General features: G+C 43.9%; 2 protein-coding genes across 2 annotated transcripts in view; one reads left to right on the top strand and one right to left on the bottom strand.

Annotated features, from left to right (window-relative positions):
* Positions 1-1,822: 1,822 nt before the first annotated feature.
* snta1 (syntrophin, alpha 1) lies at positions 1,823-24,931 on the bottom strand. Its single transcript, XM_076025208.1, has 8 exons — positions 24,582-24,931; positions 20,651-20,836; positions 7,791-7,986; positions 6,689-6,878; positions 5,973-6,103; positions 5,390-5,586; positions 4,552-4,739; positions 1,823-3,237 (listed from the first exon to the last, which is right to left on the bottom strand). The coding sequence occupies exons 1-8, from the start codon at positions 24,868-24,870 to the stop codon at positions 3,145-3,147; spliced, it is 1,470 nt and encodes a 489-aa protein (XP_075881323.1). The 5' UTR covers positions 24,871-24,931; the 3' UTR covers positions 1,823-3,144.
* The window catches only part of cbfa2t2 (CBFA2/RUNX1 partner transcriptional co-repressor 2), a 49,064-nt gene continuing 48,420 nt past the window's right edge, over positions 24,288-24,931 (top strand). Inside the window, exon 1 of the mRNA XM_076025206.1 lies at positions 24,288-24,374. Coding sequence (XP_075881321.1) covers positions 24,346-24,374 — 29 coding nt within the window. The 5' untranslated portion in view covers positions 24,288-24,345. The remainder of the gene's footprint in view (positions 24,375-24,931) is intronic.

Below are 24,931 nucleotides of genomic sequence, written 5' to 3'. Positions count from 1 at the left end.
AGCAGTTCTTGTAGTAATCTTGATGAAGTTCATGCCACACAAATATTATATTTTCACAAACAAATGCCATTTACCTTTATCTAAAACAGTCTTTCACATTTTACAGAAAGGGATTGATGCTAACATGAGAAAAACACAACACCCTCTAAACTCTGTATGCTTTTCCCCTCCCTAGACACAGGTTGTTTTTTCAGTGGATCAAAACATACATATCGCCAAAGCTCCCTTCCAATCTCATCTAAAATCATTATTTCTCCTCTAAGATATACGTCGTCACCCTTTATCTCCAGCCTTTGCTACCAAATAAGGGAATATCGGCGTGTCTTCTGCCAGGTGCAACACTTTCTCTCTGAGCCTTCCCTCCCAACGTCAGATTTTCTGCCAATTTTCCCCCAACCTCACTTCTCTTCCCCCCCGAGTGCCCTTCCATTTCTGTTAATCAAAATATATTCACACAATCTCCTCCTCCTCTCCAGCCGATCTGAGAGGCTGATTGGCAATTTCGGCAGCACAACCATAGTTCAGGGAGAGGGATGGATGCACCGAGCCTGAGAGCTCGCTGCCGCTGCCATGGCAACACTCTCAACAAGAAGGGGGCCGAGAGGCAGAGTGGGGGAGCGATACGATCAAATGCGAACACCATTCAGATTTGATAGCTGATGTACACCTTCTTTTATGATTAGACTCTCCTGCTTCCAATTGTGGTCCGCGTGCAAAGTGCATGTGTTTAAAAAAAAAAAAAAAAAAGGAACAAGCAGCATCTGAGCCTCTCTGACAACATCGTGTCATGGCAGTGAGAGTATAACGAGAGGCGATATGATAAAAGCTTGCACGTTCCTTTCGCGGAACGACAAACATCAACAGCCTCCAGCGGCTCAGCCCCTCTCATCGCTGTCATCTTCGGTCTTGTCCATTCTTTACATCTGTCTGGACTCAATAAAACTGTCAGACCACCAACAGGGACTTCTGAATTGAGAGTGTGGGCCGCAGCTGCTGTCCATCGTCACAGACCGCGAGCTGTGACATCCAGAATTGCAGCTGGATTCGGAAAGTACATTAGCGCTGCCCAAATTGTCAGTTTATCTGCCCTGTCCGCCTCGCAGCAGAGCACAGATCAGTTTGCCATTTAATTTTAGTCAACTGTTTCTTATTTATATAAATAGAACAGGCACAGCCTTCAGTTTGAGTCTATTTTCTGGCTAACTGCTGAAAATAACTCCAAAAGTCGTTCCTTTTTTTTGTACTAAATTTGATTCACCAACTGACCGTTCGATAATAAATTCAACTGCAGTCCAATGTTCTTGGCGGTGCCTGGTTTGTTGTTCTGGTAGTTATAAAAGAAAATTAATACTGCAATGTTTCATGTGACAGAATGTATCATTTGAAAGGTATTATTCATCAGAATCTTACTGCCTTGCAGTAAAGTGTCCTCTTATCTGCAACTTTGTTCCATTGTTCCAGTTTATGACAAAAAACCTATTTACCCACATGAAGATGTGTGTAGATGTAAATTCTTTTGGGGCTCAAAAAATGCACTGCATAGATTTTGCAAAACTAAGGCCGCTGGAATGTCAGTATTTTAACTCAAATATTGTCATAATGAAGTAGCATCCCCAATGCATTTGGCATATGCAGTATTCTATTACACAGAAAACAGTTCCCTATTGATGATGCTTGAAAGTGCATAAATGCAAGATATACAAAATAAATAAATAGATGAAGTTTGAAGATAATAGGACCACCAAATTGGTTTGATTGATGGGTCTTCACAAAGGAACGTGTAAGAGACAGTGGAACAATAAAGCATGTGCAACTTAAAAGGTAAAAGTTAACAAAGTTTATTACGTTTATGTACAAACAACCCTGCAAGGCACACCTTTGTTTAAATAGGAATATACATGGAGATGTTATTCATAGAAGCAAACTAATTCAAGTCTATTTTGTGTTGGACAGACAGAAGAGTTTTGACACATGGGTGTGCGGGGGGTTTATCCTGTGAATAAAAGGGTATTTATGATACTTAAATATTAAAAAATATTGGTCAGTTTGTGTAAAAGAGATTCCTATGGATGTCCATTTCTGATGTTTGTAAAATATAAATAAAGATAATGTTCCATATATAAGTTATATACTCTCTAAAAGCTACTTTTTCCTTTAGCTTATTCATAAACTGAAAGTTTATGGAGAACAGTTCATCAACAGCAGCCTCTCTATGCTTAGCATTTGCCGTGTATTATTTCATCATACTACGGCAACCATGTATCCTTAAACACAGACCTGTGAGTTAGATGACGAATCATAGCATCATAGCATCATATCATGTTTGTTTTTTCTTAGGAAAAATGCAACCTTTGTCTACTTTTCTCGTTAAGCTAAAAAAAAAAAAAAATACAAGCCTTTAAAAAATACTGTTAGTGATGTTTTTTAATGTTAGGAAATGAACACTCTCAGCTGTAATGGCACGTGTGCACGAAGCTTCCGAGGATTGACAAAGCTGTCGGATCCTGATCAATTCAGAGCTGTATTTGCATTCTGCATATTGTTTAGAAGAGGGTGTTTATCGTGTGTAGATCAGTCGTGACATTCTGTCGCTCCACCTAAGATGCCTCAGTCAAAGGGAGAGTGTGTCCAACATCTCTCATCATTTCCCTTGTCAGTGCTCACAGGACATAATGCTGCGACAGCGCGATGAAAGGATATTCCAGACAAAGGCCCGTCAAAACAAAACAAACTCAACGATGAGGAGGAAAGAAAGAAAGACAGAAAGAAAGAGGAAAAACAAATGTTTGAGACTTCAGACTGAGAAAAAAAAAGAAGAAGCGGGCTGTCATTATCACACAGTTTGCTGTTAGGCTGTCTCAGGAACCAGAATCCCTTTAATGGCAGCTACCCCATCTGCAAAATCTCCCCTGAACCCGACAACCGCTGGTTCGACCGGACTCCATCAGTGTAGTTGTTTCCCTCAGACGGAGCGGAGCAGAAGATGCCGGCAGGGAAGATCGTTGTAGAGGCCCAGGAGGAAGACTGACGAGAACGCAGTTAGTCAGCAATCTTTTTCTGGGTCACATCCTCTGGGAGTCTTTTAAGGGTGTGTGCGTTTTACTGAAAGTTCCCTAATACCGATGTTCTTCTGGTCAGCAGTCATCATGCCAGGAGACCGAGTCGCTTCACTTTAGCCGACAGGAAAGAGTGGATGATGAAGACTAAGGTCTTGGGACAACAGTGCAGGTCCAGCTGCTGAATAAGACAAAAAAAACAAAAAGAAAAACAATGGAGAAGTTTGAAAAACATGAAACATGCTATCATGCTATATATCATGAATGGTTTGCAATAGATTCAACCTGCTGTCCTCAGTCACCTTTTATCATTTAGCTAGCACGTGCAACTAGTGTAGGGTGTTAGGATTAAAAGTGATTCAAAGTCATTTAATAAAGAAAATATAAATGAACTATTTTGAAGTTATAGCAGTTCCTGCAGTGCTAGCAAACACTGCAGATCAATAATAGTGATTTTGGCAGGCAGCACTGGCAAACGTTCATAAGTCCGGGAAGTGACCAGTAATGACAAGGCAAAGACAGTGGTCACTCATACACAGCGTACTGTTGTTTGAGTACTCGGTTGAGTGGTTGCTCAAATAAGGCACTGTTCTTAAATGCTGAGTGTGCGGACACTCAACCAAAAATCACTGTCCTTCCTCCAAGGACGAGGAGTTTGACCTTTTTCTGGTTAAGTGGCGATTCCTCCTTTTTTCTCTTAATGTGTCCTCCTCTCAGGGCATCAACTGTTTCCATGCGGAGGGTCGAGAGGAAGCCAATCAGAGGGGTTAAGCTTGAACCATGACCCCTCATTGCAACGGATAGGACTTCATCCTACATAAACTCGGACTGAAGACAGGATTCTCATTCTCACTTGGGGGGGTCACCTGGAGACTTCCATCTCGGTTAATCTGGGGCTGCTCTTCTGACCATCCAACGGGGAATCCATGGCCATGGTCGCGCTTTTTCAGTGTTAAACCTTTTTGAAACTTAGTATTTTTGTCCTGGATTAACCAACACGCGACAAGGGTCTTCTCATCTTTTTACCATCTTCCAATTATACATGGTCAGAAAAAAAAAAAGTTAAAATATACCAAACTCGGGGTTGTAATGTTCATAACAGCAATAAGAAGTATGGTAAGATTGAAAATAAACTTTACAACGTAAAATCGAAAAGACCATATTTCATTCGAACCACAACTAATTTCGCGAGAACAAAATCTGTGTTCAAAAGAAAAACATTTGGCCGTCACTGCAATGCATTTGGACAGTATCCTCAAAAAATTGCCATCACCCTGTCTTTGAAATGTGTGTCTGGAAAATCTTTGTCTCATTTAGCTTAAAAACTTCACCCCTGACCTTTCAACTCCACCATAACTGGGAAACCTCACACGTAAAACGTAACGTGTGAGACAGAAGGGCAGGACCAACTGGGAAACGCAGGGAAATGGGTTCACGGTACACCGTCACAAAGCGTGGCCATTTTCCATCCGTCAGAACTAAACGTGCAACTTACGATCTCTGCCTCGGGGCCTCCGAAGTCCAGGAACATCATGCGCACGCCGTCGTCCGACGACATCCGGAGGCGTTCGAAGGGCTGCTTGAGCAGGACACTTTTCCTGACGCCCATTTCCTCCGTGAACAGGGTGAAACCCTCGTCAATGTGTACTCCCAGGGTGCACTCCTTGCCGTTCCAACTGCAGGCTGGAGGGAACACCGAGACAGGACACATGTAAAGGAGATGTTACAGATGTGGCTGTGGGAACTAGCGCGTCGTCTATCAGCAGGGAGAAACGGTGTTCACCGCCATGAGAAAGAGCCGTGCTAATTGTGGTACTGAAATGTGTGCATTTTTGATGGCCTGATACGTTGGCATTAAATGCTGCTACCAGCAGGGGGCAATATAATCCCACTACTGGAGACCATGTGAAGCCGCGCCATCGTCCTGATAATGGACAAAATGCTAAATGATAATTAATAATAGCCATACTGTTACACGGTGTATTTGGAAAGGAACTACTGAGACCGAGACTGACACATAAAAACATGTTCAACTGTTCGGCCAGTTCAAATATTTAAGAAAACATGAGGCTGGCGGGAAAAAATGTGAAAAGTGCTGATCCTTCCGGTCTCATACGTTGGCATCAGTGAGATTGTTCACCATGTAATATTTAAAATCTTGGCAGACCAGAGTTGAAAACAAAAGCATATTTTTTACAACGAAAGAGAGGAGAGTAAATTCCTTATGCCTTCTGGTAGTTTGGGTTTTTAAACTGGATTTGAATAAAAACGTCCAGGTGGTGAAAACTGTCACAGAAAACAGCCAAAAACACTTTCTGGGAATCTATCTGCACCTGTCGTGACCTCTTTGATGAGCTCGGCGGCGCTGTGGCAGCCCTCCACCAGCAAATGAGTCCATGCGGACAGATCCTTGGCCGAGTCCACCCGGAACACATGGGTCTCCACGCCTTGCTTGGTGCCAGAACGCAGGCCGAACGAGAGGTCGGAATCCAGGAGGGGAGAACTTTTCCCCGGGCCGGAGTGGACCAGCCTGACAGGAGAGGAGAGAGCGGAGGGAAGGGTGAGGACGTAAATGTCTGCCGGCAGAGAAAATGACTGGGTGTGCATGTTTATACATTGCGGAGCCGAAATTAAGATGGAAAGCTGAGGCGGGAGTTTAGGGAAAGAGGTTCGGGGCGGGGGAGAAATGACTCATACATTTGGTCTGACTAATATTTTCCAAATGAATGTGACATTATGTCGCAGACCGAGCGTCCGGCCATGGAAAGATTCTTGGTGGGCGGCTGCTTTCTGGCCAGAAAGATTTCTGAGCTAAAACAGGGCAGCTTGAGGTAGGGAACGTAGACATAAGGAGCATGCTGTGCACTAAGTGACTGTGTTTACATGCACATGAAAAGAGAACTAGTGAGTTCTGACCTGGTGGTGATGAGCGGGTGACTCTTGGTGGGACTGCCGAGGCTCTCTTTGCTCTCGGGCAGGACGGGATACAGCAGCAGGTCCTTGTCAGTTAAAACGGCCAGGACTGGTCTCTCTGGACCCTGGGACACCTGCGCACAGAGGGAGGCCGCTGAAAGTTCACGCAGGTTGTTGTTTTTTTTGTTTTTTTTAACTTTATTTAACCAGGGTGATCCAAGGAAGACGTGGCTAAGCTAAAGGCAGCAGCAAATACAGAACACAGTTACGAACAACTACAAGAAAAAATTTTGAATTTTAAACAAGATATTTTAAAGATCATAGCTCTGATGAACACATGAAGGCTGGACATGGACAAAGGTTATGTATTATCTCCTTATTTTTGACACATTGATATACTACTGTCAACATTGGCCTCATAGCGACAATGAGGTGTTTGGGTGCTTTTTCAAGACATCACATCCATTAAAAAGTGCTGATCAAGTCTATGTCACCCTGAGGCCTTCGTACAAGTATTGCTGTCCTTACACTAGCAGGGGATAGATAGCTAGCTAGCTAGCTAGCTAGCTCGATAGATAGATAGATAGATAGATAGATAGATAGATAGAACTACTGTTAACTAACTAACAAACGAAATAAATGAATAAATACATAACATGTGCCACACTGTCTTTTAGTAGCAGTACAGTTGGCAGCATCGACCCTTCATCCCTCCGCACCTGCTCCGTAATCCAGCCCGCATGCTTGACATCCATGGTGGGCTGCTTGGTCCTGAGCTCCTCCTTCACCCGCGGTAGAAGGTTGGCAGTGCCGGCCAGGATGGCGTTGTACCAGGACTGAGCCATCGCCGGGTCTTTGGCTCGCAGGAACACAGAGTTCTTTCTGTTGGAGGAGATCACCTCAAAATACCTGGGCAGGGGGCCACGAGAGGGAGCGACGGAGGACACAGAGGGGTCGGGTGGGTATTGCAGGATGAAAGGAGAGAGGAGAAGGAATGGAACTGTTAGAGGGGAAACTATTAGCCGCTGCGAGCCTCTGTTTTGCCGTGAAGATGATTTTGCGTTTGCCTCGATGCCACGGCGCTCAAAAACGAACAAAAAAGCAGCCCGAGTGGATCACAGAGACGCTGAATTTAGCTCAAAACGTTGGGGTTTTTTTTTTGTCTTCCGAATCTGCAATTTTGAAATGATCGCTGCAGCTGTACTTTTGAGTTCACACAGGAAAAAAAAAAGGTCACCAACGTTTTTCCTGCAATAAAATGTGTCTGCAGCCTGTCAGTGAACTTCCCAGAAATGAAAATTATTTTGCTGCCTCTCAAGTGTGCACAAAGACACTGTTCTGAAATCAGTCCCGAAGGGCCTTAAAACATCACTGCCGGCTGCCTCGGCTCCAGCGGGAAGCTAAGACACATTTTATGCAGAAGTGTGGGAACAAAGGGCTAAATATCCACTTTTTTCTTGAGAACATGTCTTTAATGAATGGTGCAAGACTGATCTACTTAAGTCCTGGAATAAAACTAAAAATATATAAACATATGAATATAATGGGATTTTGGAAGGTTCATTTGGCACCCAAAATTCACCAGTGAAACCAAGTTAGTTTGTACCTGATTTGAGCAAGTTGCCTCTAAAGGTCAGCTGACATGAGTGGGATTGATCTCCCTGCGATGGACAAACTATAAAACATACTGCTGCTGGCAGGGAGAAGCTTTCACGCCGTCCTCTCGAGGCAGTTGTGATCAGCTTCCCGCGCTCTTCCGTTCCCCCTCCTACGCCGAATGAGGAGACGCTAAAGATGCTGTGATCTCCTAACACGCACTACCTGTTCTCCGTGTCCGGAGGGCACTGTTTCCTCGACACCTGGCACATCTTCAGCGAGATGATCCGCGGCTCCTTCACCTCCATGGCCGAGGGCTCAGGGGCCTTCTGGGGTGTGGAGGGAGGCGAGTCCCAGGGAAGGGCAGCCCCAGGGGACCCGGTGCTCTTAAAGAAGGCCGACATCTCCTTGATGTACTTCACTGCAGCAGACAGAGGGAAGGAGAAAATTATAGAAGGCAGACGAGAAGTCTGATCAAAGGACAATGGGAATGAATATGCAACCTCGATGGGTTTAAAATCTAAACAAAGTATTGCAACAGCTTTTAAAAGGGGCAGAAATAAACAGGTGATTCATTCTGTGTTAAGATTTCAAATCTACAAAAGCAGCTGGGTTGCTCACATTTCAAATCTGAATTTTCTGCCGTCCATCCAGCCAATTTCCAATGGAAAGTGTTTTTACTAGTGTTCATTTTCATTTCTCTTTGAACTCCGTTCTTCTCGTCGTACAACTGGACTAAAAGCGCCCAGACGGAGCTGCGAAGATAAACAGGAAGTCACTGCCAGCCTTCCTGATGCTCAAAAGAGTTGTCTCAATGCTGCGGCAGCAGTCGTTGGGGCTTTTTGATGGTGTGGGGAAGATGGCACTGAAGGAATTTCTTGGAGGAAAAGATCATCTGGCCAAGGTGGCATGGCATGCGTTGTGTCTCTAATGTGGCCCTCACGCCAACTGGAAGAGCTGCAGCAGCCTGGTCAAACTAGCATCAGATTGGTTCTCTTGAATATGGCTTCATTAAAACGCTTTTTAGATTTCACCTCCCTTTTACACACCCATAAATAATTGGCTCTTTGCCAGACGGATGCAAGAGATGAATCGGAGGGATTTTGGAAACGTTCCATCTCGGCGTTCCAGGTTCTAAGGTTTCTATTACATAAAATTTTTTATCTTGTTTTTTTCCCACCTTTCAAGTGCACTGTGCACGTGAGTAGTTTAAAAATAGCTAGGAAATAACAGCGACCCGTCTCTAAAAGGCGCAAAAATATTTTTGCACACTATCAGGCAAGGAGTTCACCGCTGTTGACTATTCTGTGTTCTTCACACGTGAGTGAGTGAATAATTCAAAGATTTTGATTGAAAAACATTCACTCCATGAGAAAGGTTTTTGCTTTCACTCTTGGTTTTATTGTAATGACAGAGAGCGCGGAGCAATCTTCAGTTAAAAGGAAAACTGGACCATGACAACAGCACTTTGCAAAGCCTGTCCTTTCCAAAAACAGCTTTCGTCTGTTTCCTCGAGCTAAAAATACTTCAACCATGTAAAACCCAGAGGTAATAGACGTGGGAGTGGCTGGGGTTTGCAGGAAATGAGGGAGAAGAAAGGAACAACTCCATCCCAGGACCCATAATGACATGTTTAACGGGACGTAATATCTTGTTACCAAAATTATTTTTCATCCCTGTCGTCCACCACATTGTCCGGCTCTCTTCTCCTCTCATCTTTTGGTGAATCCATTCCACCGCTCGCCCGCCAGTGCCCACGCACACACGCACGCACCTCCGACCTCGGCGGCGGCCCGGGAGGCCTGCGGTATGGCTTTTGGCAGTAGTCGTCACCGCCGGATTAAAAATAGCCCCGGGGACATGGCACAAGGCAAGAAGCGGAGCTCTGGTTTCACTGGGCAAAGTGAGAAGCGCTCTTGTTGCACGGCGTCGGGGACACCGAGCCCGAGGGCGGAGTGGGGAGTCGCTGGCGCGCGACAACTGGAGGGGGCGCGCGGAGCTCGAGCCACGTTCAAAATGATGAAGGGGCAGAACGGACGGTGTGAAGACGGTGGCTTCCTTTGACTCTTCACCACCCAGTAAGAGGCTCCTATTGTCAGTGTCACCCAGGGTCAAAGATTGCAGAAGGATCTGTCGGAATTGTCTGTGGCAGGCTGCCCTGAGCACAGTTCAACCAAAATTCATTCAGTCATTCATTTTCTATATCCACTTTCTCCTGCACGCAGGGTCACAAGGGGCTTTTTGCTGGAGCCTATCCGAGCTGTCAGAGCGCCAGGGCAGGGTTCACCCTGGACAAGTCGCCAGCTCATCGTAGGGCACCAAAATTGATATTTCACCCACATATTACTCCCTCCATCAGGAACATTTGCCTTGGTGAACTTCTCTAATCCAAATAGCTGCCTTGGAGGTTCACAGAAGGAAAGAATTCAAACTAGTCGATGGTATCAACCCACTCCAGTGAAAAAAAATGATCGATGTAGCCTGCTAGCTACCCTGCACGCAACCGAAGAACTATTTCACACGAACAGTATTCAAACACGGGCGGCTGTGTCACTCCTGTTGATATCTTGGAAGTAGTAGACACTTGAAACTTGGCCCTATCTCACTGTTTTGAGTCAAATTGGACGGCAATGTCTTCCAGTGTCTACTTGGTGACCCCAAACAAGCAGCACGCAGACGCGTCATGTTTCCTTCTGCTGTTGCTGTCTGACTTCATGTGTACCACCGGCATTGTGGGTGGAAATTCGTTCTGTTCCTGAAAGTCCAAAATGACCATGTGGATTGCAAAACGTCACCAGAGCCAACACTCAGAGTATTTGAACTTTCAATTTCAGATCCCTGTCAGACGCCTACTCACCGACTGCAGCTTTCAGACATCCGCGGAACTGCTCATTATTTCTTCCTCGTTACAGATGAGGGTCTGAGTCGCAGTAACACTTCTAAATGGACACAGCTGCTCCTTCCACGGGTTTTGGTCACACAATGGTGAGCTACACCCCGAGGTCCTTCATTATGTCCTCTGAGCAGCAGAACAGGCCACCTCCAGTCTCTCTACGCAGCCGCACTTCTTCAGTTTTTGCTGTGTTGCTCCATACCATGCCTAAGAAGTGCTTGTGATGGGACAACCTTTGCATCCCATTTCCAGTGAGTTACATTTTGCGGTAACGTCATTTGGAAAAGCAAAGCAGAGAGAGCAACGGTCAAGAGCTTCACACCGCGACGCTCCTGATGGGAAGCGAGAATGGTCCTGGCACAAACATAAACAAGCAAGCTTTCTATCATTAAGCTGTTGAGCCTCTCATCTGTTGTTTTTTTTGCACTTGAGTAATTTTGTTTTTCTACTCCGATCACAGAAAGAAAAATTATCTTTGTTGGGGTTCAGTTTGCACATTTGCAGAAGCATTTTGCTATTTCATTTTGCAATTTCATCTCCTCACTTGCAGCTTGGACAAAACAGATCTGGTTAAGATCATTGGCTATTTGGTAAATTTAGAAACACAAACAGTGGATATGTTCCAGCAATCTGCAAAGCATGACTTGTTTTTCTCATCAGTGGTGGCCTGGATCTGTAATTTGTCTGTAATCATTCCAAGTGTTCTGGTTTCACTTTCTTTCCCCCAAATGGTTGAGAACAGGAGAAAATTATTCCAATACCTGAAAGCAAGATGATGTCTCATTGTATTATATCTATAATAAATAAATACAAACTCAGGATCGACATTGATTTTCCCCATTCAGGCAAACAGATGGAAACAAAACTAAATGCCTGACTTATAGCCATAGACAGCCAGTTTCAAACCACCATTTTTGACATGTTTCAACTATGACGGTTTCCTGTGCGTCACCAATGCAGTCAGTCTAGGTGTATTTTCTTTGGACCTACCTTGTGAATGTATTACATAGAATGCAGATGGATTAGATTTTTTTTTTATGTTAGTTTGCTTCAACATCCTGGTCCTCTCTCTCTTTTCAATTGCACTCTGCTCAATCTCATACAAATCTGATTTGTCTGTTTTGAATTTGACAACCAGAAATCTTTTGTTCAAGCTCTTGCAATGTTTTCCTCAAGTGTCCTGCCTGCTCAAATGCACTGACGTGAAATATGTCACACGGATACGTTCAAGCAATTAATCAAGTGTGTTTATTAAAGGAAGTAATCGTAAGCATATACAGTATTCTGGAAGGGAGGTGCACAAACGCAGCGATAGCACAGTGGCTGTAGTCAGCATATAAACACAAATGCACGACAAAGCTATATGCTAATTTTTGCACGTGCTCCGCGGTGAAGAAATTGAAAACACGACCGCAGCGAAAAGTTATCAAAAGGACAACTTTACAACAAAGCTCACGCAGCTATGAAGTGCAATTTTTGGCTAGTTTGTTCCACCTGGCTTTGGAACCTCACTTTTCATACTACTATCTTGCGGGGCGTAAGCCAGAGCACACACACGCGCAAGCACGTGCAGGAGAGAGAGAGGGAGAGAGAAATCTGTATCCTATGAGGAAATACTTCTCTTTTGATTTATTTGCTTGAATCCTGTCCAATATGCAGAATCAGCTCAATACACACAAAAATGGGAAGATGCATTCCTCGACGAAATTAGGCCGGGGATGTAGAGACATATCAGCGATTGAGCAACCGGCGTGTATCAGCTAAACCTTTGAAGTAACTGTCAAACTTGCATATGCAATGTTTGATGGAAATGAGCTCCATTCCATTTGTTGTCGTGCCAAAACACTGATGTTTGTACCGTGGGAAGCGAGGCCAACTGCTTCCTTGTTGCTGGACCGAGAACATTCGGAAACCTTGCCGTCAATCTCAGTAACGAAGGCAAACGCTCGGCGTTTGGGGATTACAATGAAAATGCATGATTGGACAAATAAAGGATTAGCGTTCAAGTTTGCAAATTGTTTTGAAAAACTTTTTTGTGCGAACAGAAAATGTAAAATTTCAGTGCTTTTATTTCTCATTTGTCATTGCAGCTATTGGGCCATTGGTAAGAAGAAACCTGTAGTAGGGACGCTTACCATTAAGTTCCATGTAGGATGGTAAAGCCTGGTCTCATTTTAATCTACCTTTGCATTTCATTGAGCTCCTCGGAGTCAAACCATTGCAATGGACGTGTTGAGCATCTAACAGAGCGCGAGTCCTCATGAGAAACCATACAAGACGGCGTTCCAACAGAGCATTGGGCAAGAAGAAGGATAGAAAAGGGACGGAGATCCAGGAGACGACGGAGAAGGGCTGAAACCTGGGAAATGAAAGAGAGGCGAGGGGAAATATTGACAGTATAGTAGAGAATAGGAAAGAGTGGGACGGGCAACAGAAGGGGTCCAAACATACAGCTAAGCTCAGCCAGAAATGTTTCCATGAATACCAGTGGCGGCACATTCAATACAGAGCTAAAATTAGCTGAGATGGCACTGTTATTACTTTGGCTTATCTGGCAGCCGCTGAAACTACTTTTGTATGTGTGTGTGTGTGCATGCCGTGCGTGGGTGTTTGTGTGTGTGGTAAAGGGCTTCTTCTGCCACTAAGCTTTCTTTTTCCTGCTCAAGTCTTTACATTGAACCTCAGTAATCCTGACCAAACATTTTTATCTTCTTTTTTTTTTTAGTCAATTCTGTTTTGACAATTTGCAACTTCCGGGACGGAAGAAGTTGCCAAAACCGGGAATTAATTTTTTTCAAGTGACTTACTGTGATGAATGAACGTTTCAGAGGACTTATCCGGAAGGCATATTCAATCAGTCGGTGTGTCCAATGGATGATCACAAACAAAAACAATGTGCTGAATCTCAAGCCAAGCCCCGACTCCCCCCGCTCTCCCTTCCCTCCCTCCTCATCCCCCCATTACTGGTTACCGTGGGAGCAGCCGGAATGTCATTGGCCAGTGAGCGACCTCAGAGGCACGCTGTCGTCTCTGTAAACCATGTCACGGGGAAGAATGTCCCAGTGTTGCCCACCAACAAGAAAAGATGTCTTCAGCCAAAACAGGATCATAAATAACGGAGCCGACTACAGGACACTTGCTGTTTCTATTCAATACATCGGGGTTAATCGAGGTAAAAGAATGGAGCGCCACGCCCTGGCCCGCTGCATGTGTTTGCCGAGCATAAAAATAAATGGAGTAGAACATTATTAAAACAGAAACCACCTGCGAGGTCTCGCTTAACTGATTTAGCAGGAGTAGGTAGCCGACAGACGAAACATATTAAACCCAACTTTGAAATCCCGTGACTGGTGTTGTTCACTCGGGAGCGTCAGCTGAAACAATTACGCCATGTTCCTAAGACACTCTTGGCTGATTTACATCCATCTCTTAATTGGTGCAGCCAAAGAGGCATATCACATTTCGTCACAGCCACAATGACTAGGTCATTCTTCCTACAGATCCCATCCTATTAAAATCACGGACCGACGCCAACGTAGTGAGGCTAAATTTTGTAATGAGAGCGTGAAGAGAAGGAGCAAGCGGAGACACCAGAGCTATTTTTTCCCCCGTGCTACTTCGCGTATTGAAAGCGCAGATTTGATTACTCTGCATAGCGTGTCAGGAGAGTTGATTATCGTAATTCAACAAAGTGAAAAATGAATGAAACTTGGAAAGGACGTCACAGAGCATACGAGCAGAGTGAAAGAGAGCTTCATCCACTACATCTAATTCAAAAATCTTCTCCACCCATTTTATGTTGGAGTGCGAGTTGCAAACAGCCGCTTCAAGCGTTTTAATTCGATGTGTGACATGCAAATGTAATGGCGGCGATGTAATGTTTTTAGTATCACAGAAGATTGCCTGTTTTGTTTGAAAGGACGAGTCTGGACAATCTTCCGGTTTTGATAACGTGGCTGTCAATAGAGGTGGACACTTCAAACATTGCATCAAGAAAGTAATACACAGTGTAATGGGTTGAGAAATGGATGGTAAAAAAACAAAAAACATCTGTAGTTTGGCAGCTACACAAGCAGTCTGTAGCAAAGCAGGAAAAAAATCTCTATTTACTCAGGGTTGGTGATGGCTGCACACAAACACACTTTCATTTATCTATTTGGCCTTGACCTTTAGCACCCCTGCTCTCCCTGTCCCAAACTCACAGTGGACTGCACAATACTGCAGGACGGTTCAGTGGAGTTCAAGCGAGTAATGAGGTATGAGAATGAGACAAAGAGAGAGCCACAAACTTATCGGGCGCCCCTGATCGGGAGTGCGGTTCAGAGGCAGCTTGTGAAGCAAACGTACTGCCATGGACGAAGAGACAGTCCGACAGAGAGCTAACATTTAATAATGCCGTGTTGTTTCGTAGGTTAATCCATTCCCCTTTTCAGCGCTAACACAATGTGGTCATGGGCCGGCAGCTCTGAAAGACAGTGAACGGGGGTGTCCTGAGTTTGGGCTTCCCAACAGGGAAACAGAAAGGCGTTTCTGAGCAGAAAGAGCTACAGTGCATTCCAAACCACACAGAGAACTGAATGGTGCGAGCAGTTAGCAAAGTAAACAAAGTCTGATTATTTCAGGCAAGCTAAATAGAAACCCACAAGAAAGTTTATCTGGGAGAAGAAAGTTATCTGTTATTGTGAGCTTTAAATGAGCAGTGCAACAGGAGAGTGAACCAAGTTGAGTACAAATGAACTTTGCCACCAGTTAATTCAGACTTTATGGGCTTGTTTTGCCTTATTTCTTTTTTTTTTAAATGTTTTTTTAAATGCTACATTAGGAATGAAGAATCAAGCCTTAAGTCCAAAACACACTGGCACAGTACAAAAGATGAACACCGGGTTACAATACAATTGATTGTATTGTTAATCAATCCATTTAATGTTCAATTCACGAATGGAAATGTTTATTGTTGCTCTTCGTCTTCTTTGCGAAATCAAGACTATAAGAGGTACCAAAAAGCTTTGTTTGAATGTGGAGGAGGGAGGCTGATTTGCCCAGGCTATAAAAGGAAAAGTTTTCTTTAAAGTAACAATTATTCTGTCACAGATGTGAGAGCCAAAAAGTCTTAATTAGATGATTAAGCATGTGAGCTGCACTGGTGTAAAAGCGTGGGCAGTGAAAAGAAAGATTAGAATCTGGCTTCACATTCAACGGCTAACCGTGTTTTCCATTTGCGAGGGAATCATTTGACTGCAGAGAGCACTGCAGCTTTGGACATCGGAAAGATTTCAATTTAGCGGTGAAAGTCAGCAAAGTCAGCAATGTGGAAAATTTCTTCTCAGAGCGCCGCACACACAGGCCAATAACTTGGATGAAAAATGAAGATTTGACTTGAATTGCAAGCACTGAGACCAAAAATGGCAAAACAAAGGAGCGACTGTCAAGAAGATCTCAAAGCACTTGTCACCGCTGATTCTCTTGAGACAGAATCGTCAAAACAACCCAACTGAGAACGCAGAATTGTAGAACTGTAAATTAAGAAGATATCGCTCGTCTCCCTGGCTGCACATTTGTATATATGGCTTGACCCAACTGACCATAATATAAAAGGAAGTGTATTAGGAGTTGTTGTTTTGTTTCCTCTCAGGAACTCCGCCAACGTAATTGAGGCAAAAATATCTTAGGAACACAATTTGAAAAGACGAAGCAAGTGCCATAATGTGCTTTTACACATAACAATGAGATTTACACATAACCTCCAAGTAGTAATTGTTTCAACAGAGCAAATGATTTCTTTCAATAAGTCACTAATTTTTAGTCAGGGAAAGGGAAAGTGCATGTATATTGTTGACTATGGGTCAAATCTTCTTTTGATGAATACGGTTCACATCAACTTGAAGGGCCCGATTTTATATAGATATGTATATATATATATTTTATACATATATATCTATATATATATATATATATAGATATATATATACAGTGTGTGTGTATGTGTGTGTGTCTTTGCGTGCAAGCATGTTAAATGGTGCTTGTACATATTAAATCACTCCATTCTAACAGTTTAAGACTCATATTAATAATCATGTTGTCGAAACAATATTGTCAAATGGGCAGCTACTTTGTCCATTGCGACCACACAGTCTGTGTCAAATTCTCAGCTCTTCACAGTCTAACAGCACATGGTTCTGAGAGTGTCCTCACAGAACATAACAGAAACGTTGTAGGGTCATGAATTGCTGCGTATAATCTGGCCGAATGTCTGAGAGGAGGTCAACCTGAATCCTTCTCGACACTGTTGTCGCCATGATTCAGCTCAATATTAATAAAAATATCTAATCTAATTTAAAAATGTGCCTGAAAAGTAGTGTTAAAAGTTGGCTAAGGATTCCTATGTATTCCACAGTTATCCAACCATCATCGAAATGATTCATTACACATGGAAAGTATTCAAAATTGTACTTGTCAGCAACAGCCGAAAGCGTTTTCTTTGGATTGATAGTTATCTGCTTAGTTTGCCTTTATGCTTGTGACATACGTTCCCAAAATAAACTGGACTTTGCACACAGTTCAACTCTGGCCTTTGCTCAGACACTGACCAACGGTAAATAACAGATACTGCTCAGAGGATGTATCCAGCAGAAACCCACCTGCTAAAAAAAAGGGGAACATTTTTTTTTTTTTGTCAAGGAAGCGATGGCAACTGTAGAGCTTCTAGAACTAAGCCTACTTAATCCATGTGTGCGCACTGAGCCCAGGCATGGTGGACCTAATGAAAAGAAACAGGACAGAGAGAACCACGAGTGTCCAAAAATGTCTTGGCAAGAGAAACTTGCTCTGTATCTCTCGATACACATGAAGGGACAAGAAACACACACACACACACACAAAATGATGTCCCACTGGAAACTGAACATCCTCAAAAAAAAATGCTGAAGTTGAGAGTAACATCAAGCTAACAGCCATGTAAAAATACTGACCAATCCACGCAGAGCAGGAAGGACTTTATGGTGCCTCGTCTTGGCAGACAAACTGGTGACAACGATAGAGATGAATCCAAATGAAAACAGTGTGCAAAGACAGTAAGGCCGCCTCAGGGACAAGGTTCTCTTCCGCTTCCAGTAAAGTTTCCACAGCTACAATATACCTCCACCTCAATACAGACAGTTTTTTGTCTGTCCATATCCTTTTTACTATTTAAATATTCTTTGACCCCTTGCCTTAACAGTATTCTTCTGTCAAAGACATCCAGACTTCCACTCTAAAGTCTGACACAAAGCATTTTGGTCACTGAGGAAATGGCAGCGCGACCCACGGTGCACCTCCATCCCTTCTACTTTTCCGCACGTAGAAAAGACAAATGCCAGTCGGAGGAAAAGAAGGCGGCTGCGGTCGTACGGTTTCATTTGGTTTATCATATTCATTTGACCCTATCGTGCGTTTGCCGTCCTCCGCAACGCGCACCTGTTGATTATTCCATCACTATTTTGATGCAAGGTGTGAAAGGATGACAGAAGACGAGGACTGAAGGGCATTTTATCGAAGCAAATTGTGAGGATGTTCTTTTTTTTGTCCCCACCTTAGAAGAGAGTGATGTGTGTTATTCACAGGCAGGTGCCGTCAACTTCAGAGCGGTACAATTAAAATGTTAATCAAAATATATACTGCCTCAAGGTAAAACTACTGCAGCTGTGTAAAATAATAATTAAAAAAAAAAGGGTTGGCTACTTCACCTCAACCTTTATGAAAAATGAATGGCAGACACTTATTTTTCTGCAGAACATTAAACAGTATATATGCACAGACTCAGCTATGGGAATTGTCAGCGTCCCATCGATACACCATCTCTAGATTTAAGACTCCATCTGATTTAATGGGGTCAATCCATTAAATTAGTATAGTCCTTGTATTGAAATGAACTCTTTTTTTCTGTCAATCACACCCTCAGAGTAACATCTAATGATAATCGAAGACGATCTAACAAGGTTCTTAAAAAAAATAAGTAAAAGTGTAGAATACACAAACTATAAGGGAAAATACACCATCACAAAAGCATTTGTTTACTTGCATTTCCAAATAACCAGGAATCAACAAGTACAGCATGTCCCTTTCAAGAAACTTTAAAGAGACTTATGTGACAAATCCAAATATTAGCATCCTTATATTCCTTATACTTTAATGCCCTGGAAGCTCCCTCTCCTTGATGTCGGCCAGCTTCTGTGACGAACTTCACAGAGCGACGAAAAGTGCCCTGAGCGCACTGAATGCTGCCGGTTTGTTGCTTTGGCACAAGTGAGTGAGACTGCTACCCTGACCCTCGACACAGTAGCGGTGCCAAGGAGAAGTTTTGTTCCTTGCTGAGAATCTTGACAAAATGCCAAAATGCCCCCCCCCCAAAAAAAGAAAAAAAAAATAGATATATTGTTGTCAAACTGGGAGACCTTTTTTAAATGCACAGGCAGTCTTGAAATAAGAAGTGAGTCATAACGCAACAAGACAACCTGGAGTGTTTTTTTTTGTATTTTCCTCCCTGAGAATACAACTAAAACTTCTACAAAAAGATTCACATCCTTCTGTGGGTCAGCTGACAGCACACACCCAAACAGAAGCATTGGCATCGCAAAATATCAAAGGGGGGTGAGGGGGGTTAGGGGGAAGGTAAAGACAAACGCATGCACGTGTGCACGCACGCACACACACACTCTCTGGAAGCCTTTCAAGCCTCTTCGCCCCTCCATTGTGACCACGGGGGGGAAGGGGAGGGGAAAGGAGAGCCATGAAATGATTCCTGACATGACGGATCACGGAGCAGCGCCGCTTGAGCTGTCTGATATCAACACTTTTCTGCCTGGCTGTGGACAAGTAAGGCAGGCGGGCGGTGCGGGGTGGGGATTTGCGATGATTTCCCCCGGCTGCGGCCTGGTATCTGCTCGGACGGCTGGAGTTACTGACACGAGCCGACAGCGCCAGTTAACCCGACGGAAATGCCGACGTGTGGAAAAGCGGTAACTCTGGTTACAGATCTCCTCGTTTGTACGAAGTCTCTCCCTCTCTTTGTTCAGTGGAAAGCATTGCGTCATGCTCCACGTGCTGGCACATACTCATGAATAAAGAAAAGCACCGGGGCTTATTTGAGGTTTAACAAGAGACATAGGAGTTTTTCTTCTTTTTTTTCGTCTGGCATTTATACATTGACAGCGCTGAAGGTGTTGTTTGACTTACATCACAGAACACAACTGCGGGTCTTTTTTTAGGCTCCGTGGGCGCGCCCTTTCACAAAACATAGATTCCAGAGAGCAGCAAATCCGCAGATCAATAAGGAGCATAATAAAAAGCCAAATAAATAGACAAATAAATAAATACATCAAGTGTCAAGCTTTGTGATTCGTGATCACTCGCCCGCTGAGAATTTAGAAACCGGTGGACTGAAGCGAGCTGGTCGAGGATGCAGACATTTCTATGATGCAATTTGTTGGCAAAGAGGGGTGGGGGTGAAGGGGCGGGTTCTAAAACTGTCTCCCACTTCCTGACTGCCAAAGTCACCGTCCTAGAGTCTCTGAGATTCCAGTGGACTGATGGTTGCGTGAAGGTACAACCGCAGATATCGTCCCCAGTTAGTTCCCCACGGTTCTCAGCATCATTGTGAAATTGAACTGTGTTCTATATTTGTCGGAGCACACTCCTCTGTTCTCAAAGAGCGATGATTGGCATAAGGAAGAATGGAGGAGTTCTAAACAATAAGATATACCGCGCCTCTGTTGCGGTTCAACTCCTGGACATTTTTTTTTTTTTGGGGGGGGGGTCTTTGGGGGATCGTCTCTCACGGCTTGTCACATTCATCCACTTTAAAATCCAACGAAAGTACTCCAGAAGAACATCAGTGGATATCAAGGTACTAGAGGTTCCCATCCTTTTCCTGATGTCTATTTGGAGCTGTGGAGGGCAGGGAGAGTAGGTGGATTTCATCTTTATAAAAGATTAGAATCACGTTCTCTCCTTCTTAGGGGATGGTGCAGTTAAAGACGTACTTCATCAGGCACCAGTGATCGTCCTATTTATGATTCTAGTGGATTTGTTCCTCTTCTGAACAGTTTCACAGCAAAGCACAGAGGGAACAGAAAGAAAGACAAGTACACCTACAAAGTACGCTGTGGGTTAGGTTTTTTTCCACCCCCACCCCCCCACAATGAAAAATATATCTTACCCTCCAGGATGACCTCTTTGCCAGTCTTCTTCAGGGCTTGCACAGCCTCATCATGTGTGGCCTCCCGCAGGTCATAACCATTGACAGACATTATGGCGTCCCCAACATAAAGCGCCTCCGTCTGGTCAGCAGCCAGGCCCTTAAAAATCTTGGAGATGAGGATCGGCATCTTGTTCTCCTTCCCACCTGTTGGAGGAGAAGTAAGACATGAGATTGTTCACTACATTCAGTGAAATTAAGGCGCGCTGCGCTTTTACTTACAGACTTGCACGGTGCAGATTAAAACCTTTTTTTAAGCACCTGGGTATTATACTCTTGTAATTACACAACCGGTGTGAGCGATAAGCGCTACAACAAGGGGTAGCAACGGCCTGAGCCTCAGCCGCCTCTTTCTGCTGCATGCTCGTGGACATAATCTTAGCCTCCACGTCAGCAAAGAGCAAGGCCTCGGAAGTGGCTGAAACCGTGGAGAGCTTGTGAGGATCAAAACAGAAAAAACAGACTCACTTCTTAACACTAATTTTACTGTTTCCTATCTCTTTCTGTTCTTTACTCCCCTCCAACTCCTTCTTTAAGGGCGGTCAGCAACAAGATGATAAAGCAGCTTCTCAGCGTGGGGGCTTCCACTTTTCATAAGAAATATCATAATTGATGCGAGCAAGGAAGTGGCCGTGGCCTTCAGGGAAATACCTGAAAGCAAATTAGACTTATTTATCATACGTTATCGCTCACGGGTTGCTTCCTCCAGATGCCTTTGTGAGATTTATCTTCCTTGAAAGAGCACAGCGTAGCGTTCTTAAGAAATCAAAACCACAGATACTGACAAAGGTTGCGTGGTTACGCTAAAATGCAAAGTGTGTCAGTTATTTTGTTGAGTCTGTTAGCTACTAACAGACCCTTCAGTGATCGTGAGTCAAAGCAGAATTTTTTTTTCACAAACTTTAAAACCCTTGAAACTGAAATCGTAGACTTTTATCTATTTACAACCTAGCGCAGGAGTGACCGTAAATAGGGATGTTATGCTTGCGCTGAGAAACATAACTCATAACTGAGAAAAATAAAATAAGATTAGCCATTAATTTAAGTTGGATTTTTGTCAACTGGGTTTTCAGCTGGAATTATATGGTATACGTTAATATCAAGTGACATGAACGTCCAAAAACGCACAGTTATTGGAATTTTTCAAATCATAAAACTGTTCAAACTAATTTCATTGAAGTCAGTTAGATTGATGATTTTTTTTTCTGTGCTTCACACAACAATGTCCAGCAAGAAATGTCAGAGCTCAACAAACCCCGCCTGGCAGATTGTTACTCTGCTGACAAGCATGTAGGAAGGTGGTGGAGGTAGAGGAGGGCTGGGGGTTTTGTAAGAACCTGTGACAGGCAAATGAACAGTGCTGGTTTAGACAACACTGACAGGTTCCTGATAAGGTCAGCTGTGCTAACAGGGAGTTTGTGTTGATTTTTGTCCGTTTGTTGTTAATAATGCTCCCGTGACAGAAATTGAGCGTGGTCAGCAATTTTTTTGAAGCCGCAGTCAACTGAGTAGCTCGCAGCAGTTAGATACACTGACAAGCATGTACGCACATGAAAAACTCCTATTAATGGGGCTACAAAAACGCAATGAGCCACATCAGGATGGAATGTCTTTTTCTCTGGATAAGTCATAATTTATTGGCATTTCACATGTGGTTTATGGCCATCTGGATTTTGAGGCATTAAAATGTGGCTTCAAAGCAATCAGCAGAAAAAAAACCTAGCCCACCGCTTTCTAGATTTCTTGTGTCTGCATTTGTAGTGCTGTTTTTATTGTTTGTTATATGTGTCTGTCATGTTTTCTCCAGTTTAGGATTACATAAAGTAAATATCTATCTATCTATCAAATCAGCAGTAAATAAAAAAAATTAAAAAAAAAGCTCTAGCCCATGCAACTCAGCCGCCGACACCACCCCCAGAAAAAAAAAGTCGGCAGAACGCTGTCTGAGCATTTGTGAGTCTGTCAGGAGACATGCCTCCTAGCCTGTCTTCTTAAATTTAGACATGCACGACGAAAGGTTGACCGCCTCGCTGCTATACTGCAAGCAGGGGTGGGCTCACTAAAATTAACACTTGTTGCATACCCCAGTGCAAGGGGCATAGCTTTCATCCTTGGCCAATGACAACTGCCTGCTGCAGGCTGGTCCTTTCAGCTGTTCATAATACAGTCTCAGCTAGACCACAACTTTGACTTCATTCTTTCGTTCTCTTGAAAGTTCCAATTTGTCTTTACTGTCTCTGAGTCAACTTTCCCGTTGACTTCTTTCATCCTTGTGCCCCACGTCCCTCGTCCCATGTTCTATTTCATCTCTGGCTTTTTGAGTCATTCTCTTTCTGCGCCTCTCTCACTTCCTTCCTCCACTGTGTCCTCAGTGCTGCCTTTGAAAAGCCAGCATCACAACAGTGACAAGCCACCGAGGTGCCAGCTATGATTTTGTTTTAATAGCATGCTGTCTGACTTTCCGAGCCACCCATTTCAAGAGAGATGGACATGGCATTTACGCCATTAGAGGCTGACTTTGTTGTTGTTGTTGTTGTTTTGGTGAGTGGCGGCAGACATGGGGGAGGTATGTCTTATTAGCCTTTCACTGGCCCGAGCTATCATTGCAACATCACAGCAGTGCAACAACTATCCATCAATGTATTGCCCGGTGGCTAAATGGACTGCAAGAGTGGAGGTCAGGAGGTGAAAGCCTGGTCGTAAAAACATGCAGTATTTAACAATCCACAAACACATGAGTATCAAAGGTGAATCATCATCATTTCACTCTTGTTTTAAGGATGAATAGATAGGCATCTTAACTGTCATAAAATTACAAGCATTGCGCAGATGGAATCCTGATGTTGGCTACAGGAACACTTTTGATGCCCATAAAAAATAGACATGGCTGTACAAGTTTTATAAGAATGCAAAATGCATAGTAGGCCAGTTCAAGCAAAGTGAAACTAAACAAAAGATTGTGCTATCTACTTTACTCGCCACCAAATGCTTAACCTCATCTGCTGCTCTACAAGATCCCCAATCAGATAACAGCCATGGTTGCGGGTTGAGGAAACTGATATTGGAGAGAGCTTTTCATCTGCCTTTCCAGTTCACTGAGCAGGTATGTAAGCCAGGGGTGTATGATGTGAAGAAGTCAAAACCATATCCAATACAAGGCTTTAGGAGCAGCTCTCGCAAAATAATCATTACAATAAAGCTTTATGCCTGTGCAAGTTTTTGATGTTACTAATATTTGCTCATGTGCAAAGAGGAAAAGAAACGTTTTATCATTACGTACAACTGGCCATACTTGGTTCCTCAAATCTATTTCAGCTGAAAGATGTGTGGCTGATTTAAAAAGGTTTATAAAAAAAAACGAAGAAGAAAAAAACTTTTATCTGTTTGGCTCGCAACGGCATTTGAGATGTTTTCGTGATACAAAGAAAGGATGTTAACGTGGTCTGCAACAAGAGAAACGTTTCCCCAACCAAATACAGTATTCTGCCCACAATTGTTTTCTCCGTTTTTATCCGTGTTATGAGACTTCGCACCTTCTTGTGGAGCCAGCCTAATATGACGTAACGAACGTTAATTGGCTTCCGTGGTGACAGTGAATAAATAAAGTTTCCTGTTGAGGTGAGTCGCGCGCCGGAGAAATTCGCAGTTGTCCAAAAATGTTCGAGGTTAAACCGACGGAAATGCGGTGAGTACTGTGTTAATTCAAGGTAAGACATTGAACATGCCGCTTGCGTCGACCAAACTTCGCTGCAGGGTGGGATTTCCACCGCGGTGTGTTGTGTTAAGGACGGTCGGTACGAAGTTAACTGACAAGTCATCCATCAAAACTTCGACAAAACTCGCGCGAGGTGGAGTCTTCCCGCGCACTAACACAGCCCAAAAAATGTCTTACCTTTGATGCTGATTCCGAGTCCACCAACATCTTGCTTGGTAACTCGCACGGTGCGCTTCACGTTGGTGATGGTTTCTGGGACCGGGGACGTGCTGAGATTCGGGGGGTCTCCGTTGACAGCGCCGACGGGACTCGGGCTCGGGTTGGGCTTTGCGGGCTCCTCGGCGACCTCCCCGGGGTTTACGGTGAGCGTGTCCTCGGTAAGAGTCGCCAACACCCGGATCCAGCGGTCCACGGTCACTCGGAGCTCCAGCAGTCCCGTTTTCTGCGCCTTCATCGCGGCAGCCATGTTCAACGCATTCCTGGAATAACTCTGGACAGGCTGGCAGTCCTGTTGAGAGATACGAAGG

The sequence above is a fragment of the Nelusetta ayraudi genome, unplaced genomic scaffold (assembly GCF_046127955.1).
Source record: "Nelusetta ayraudi isolate G7.1 ecotype Tasmania unplaced genomic scaffold, CSIRO-AGI_Nayr_v1 ptg000017l, whole genome shotgun sequence".
Classification (NCBI taxonomy): domain Eukaryota; kingdom Metazoa; phylum Chordata; class Actinopteri; order Tetraodontiformes; family Monacanthidae; genus Nelusetta; species Nelusetta ayraudi.
This window is presented reverse-complemented; position numbering and strand designations above follow the sequence as displayed.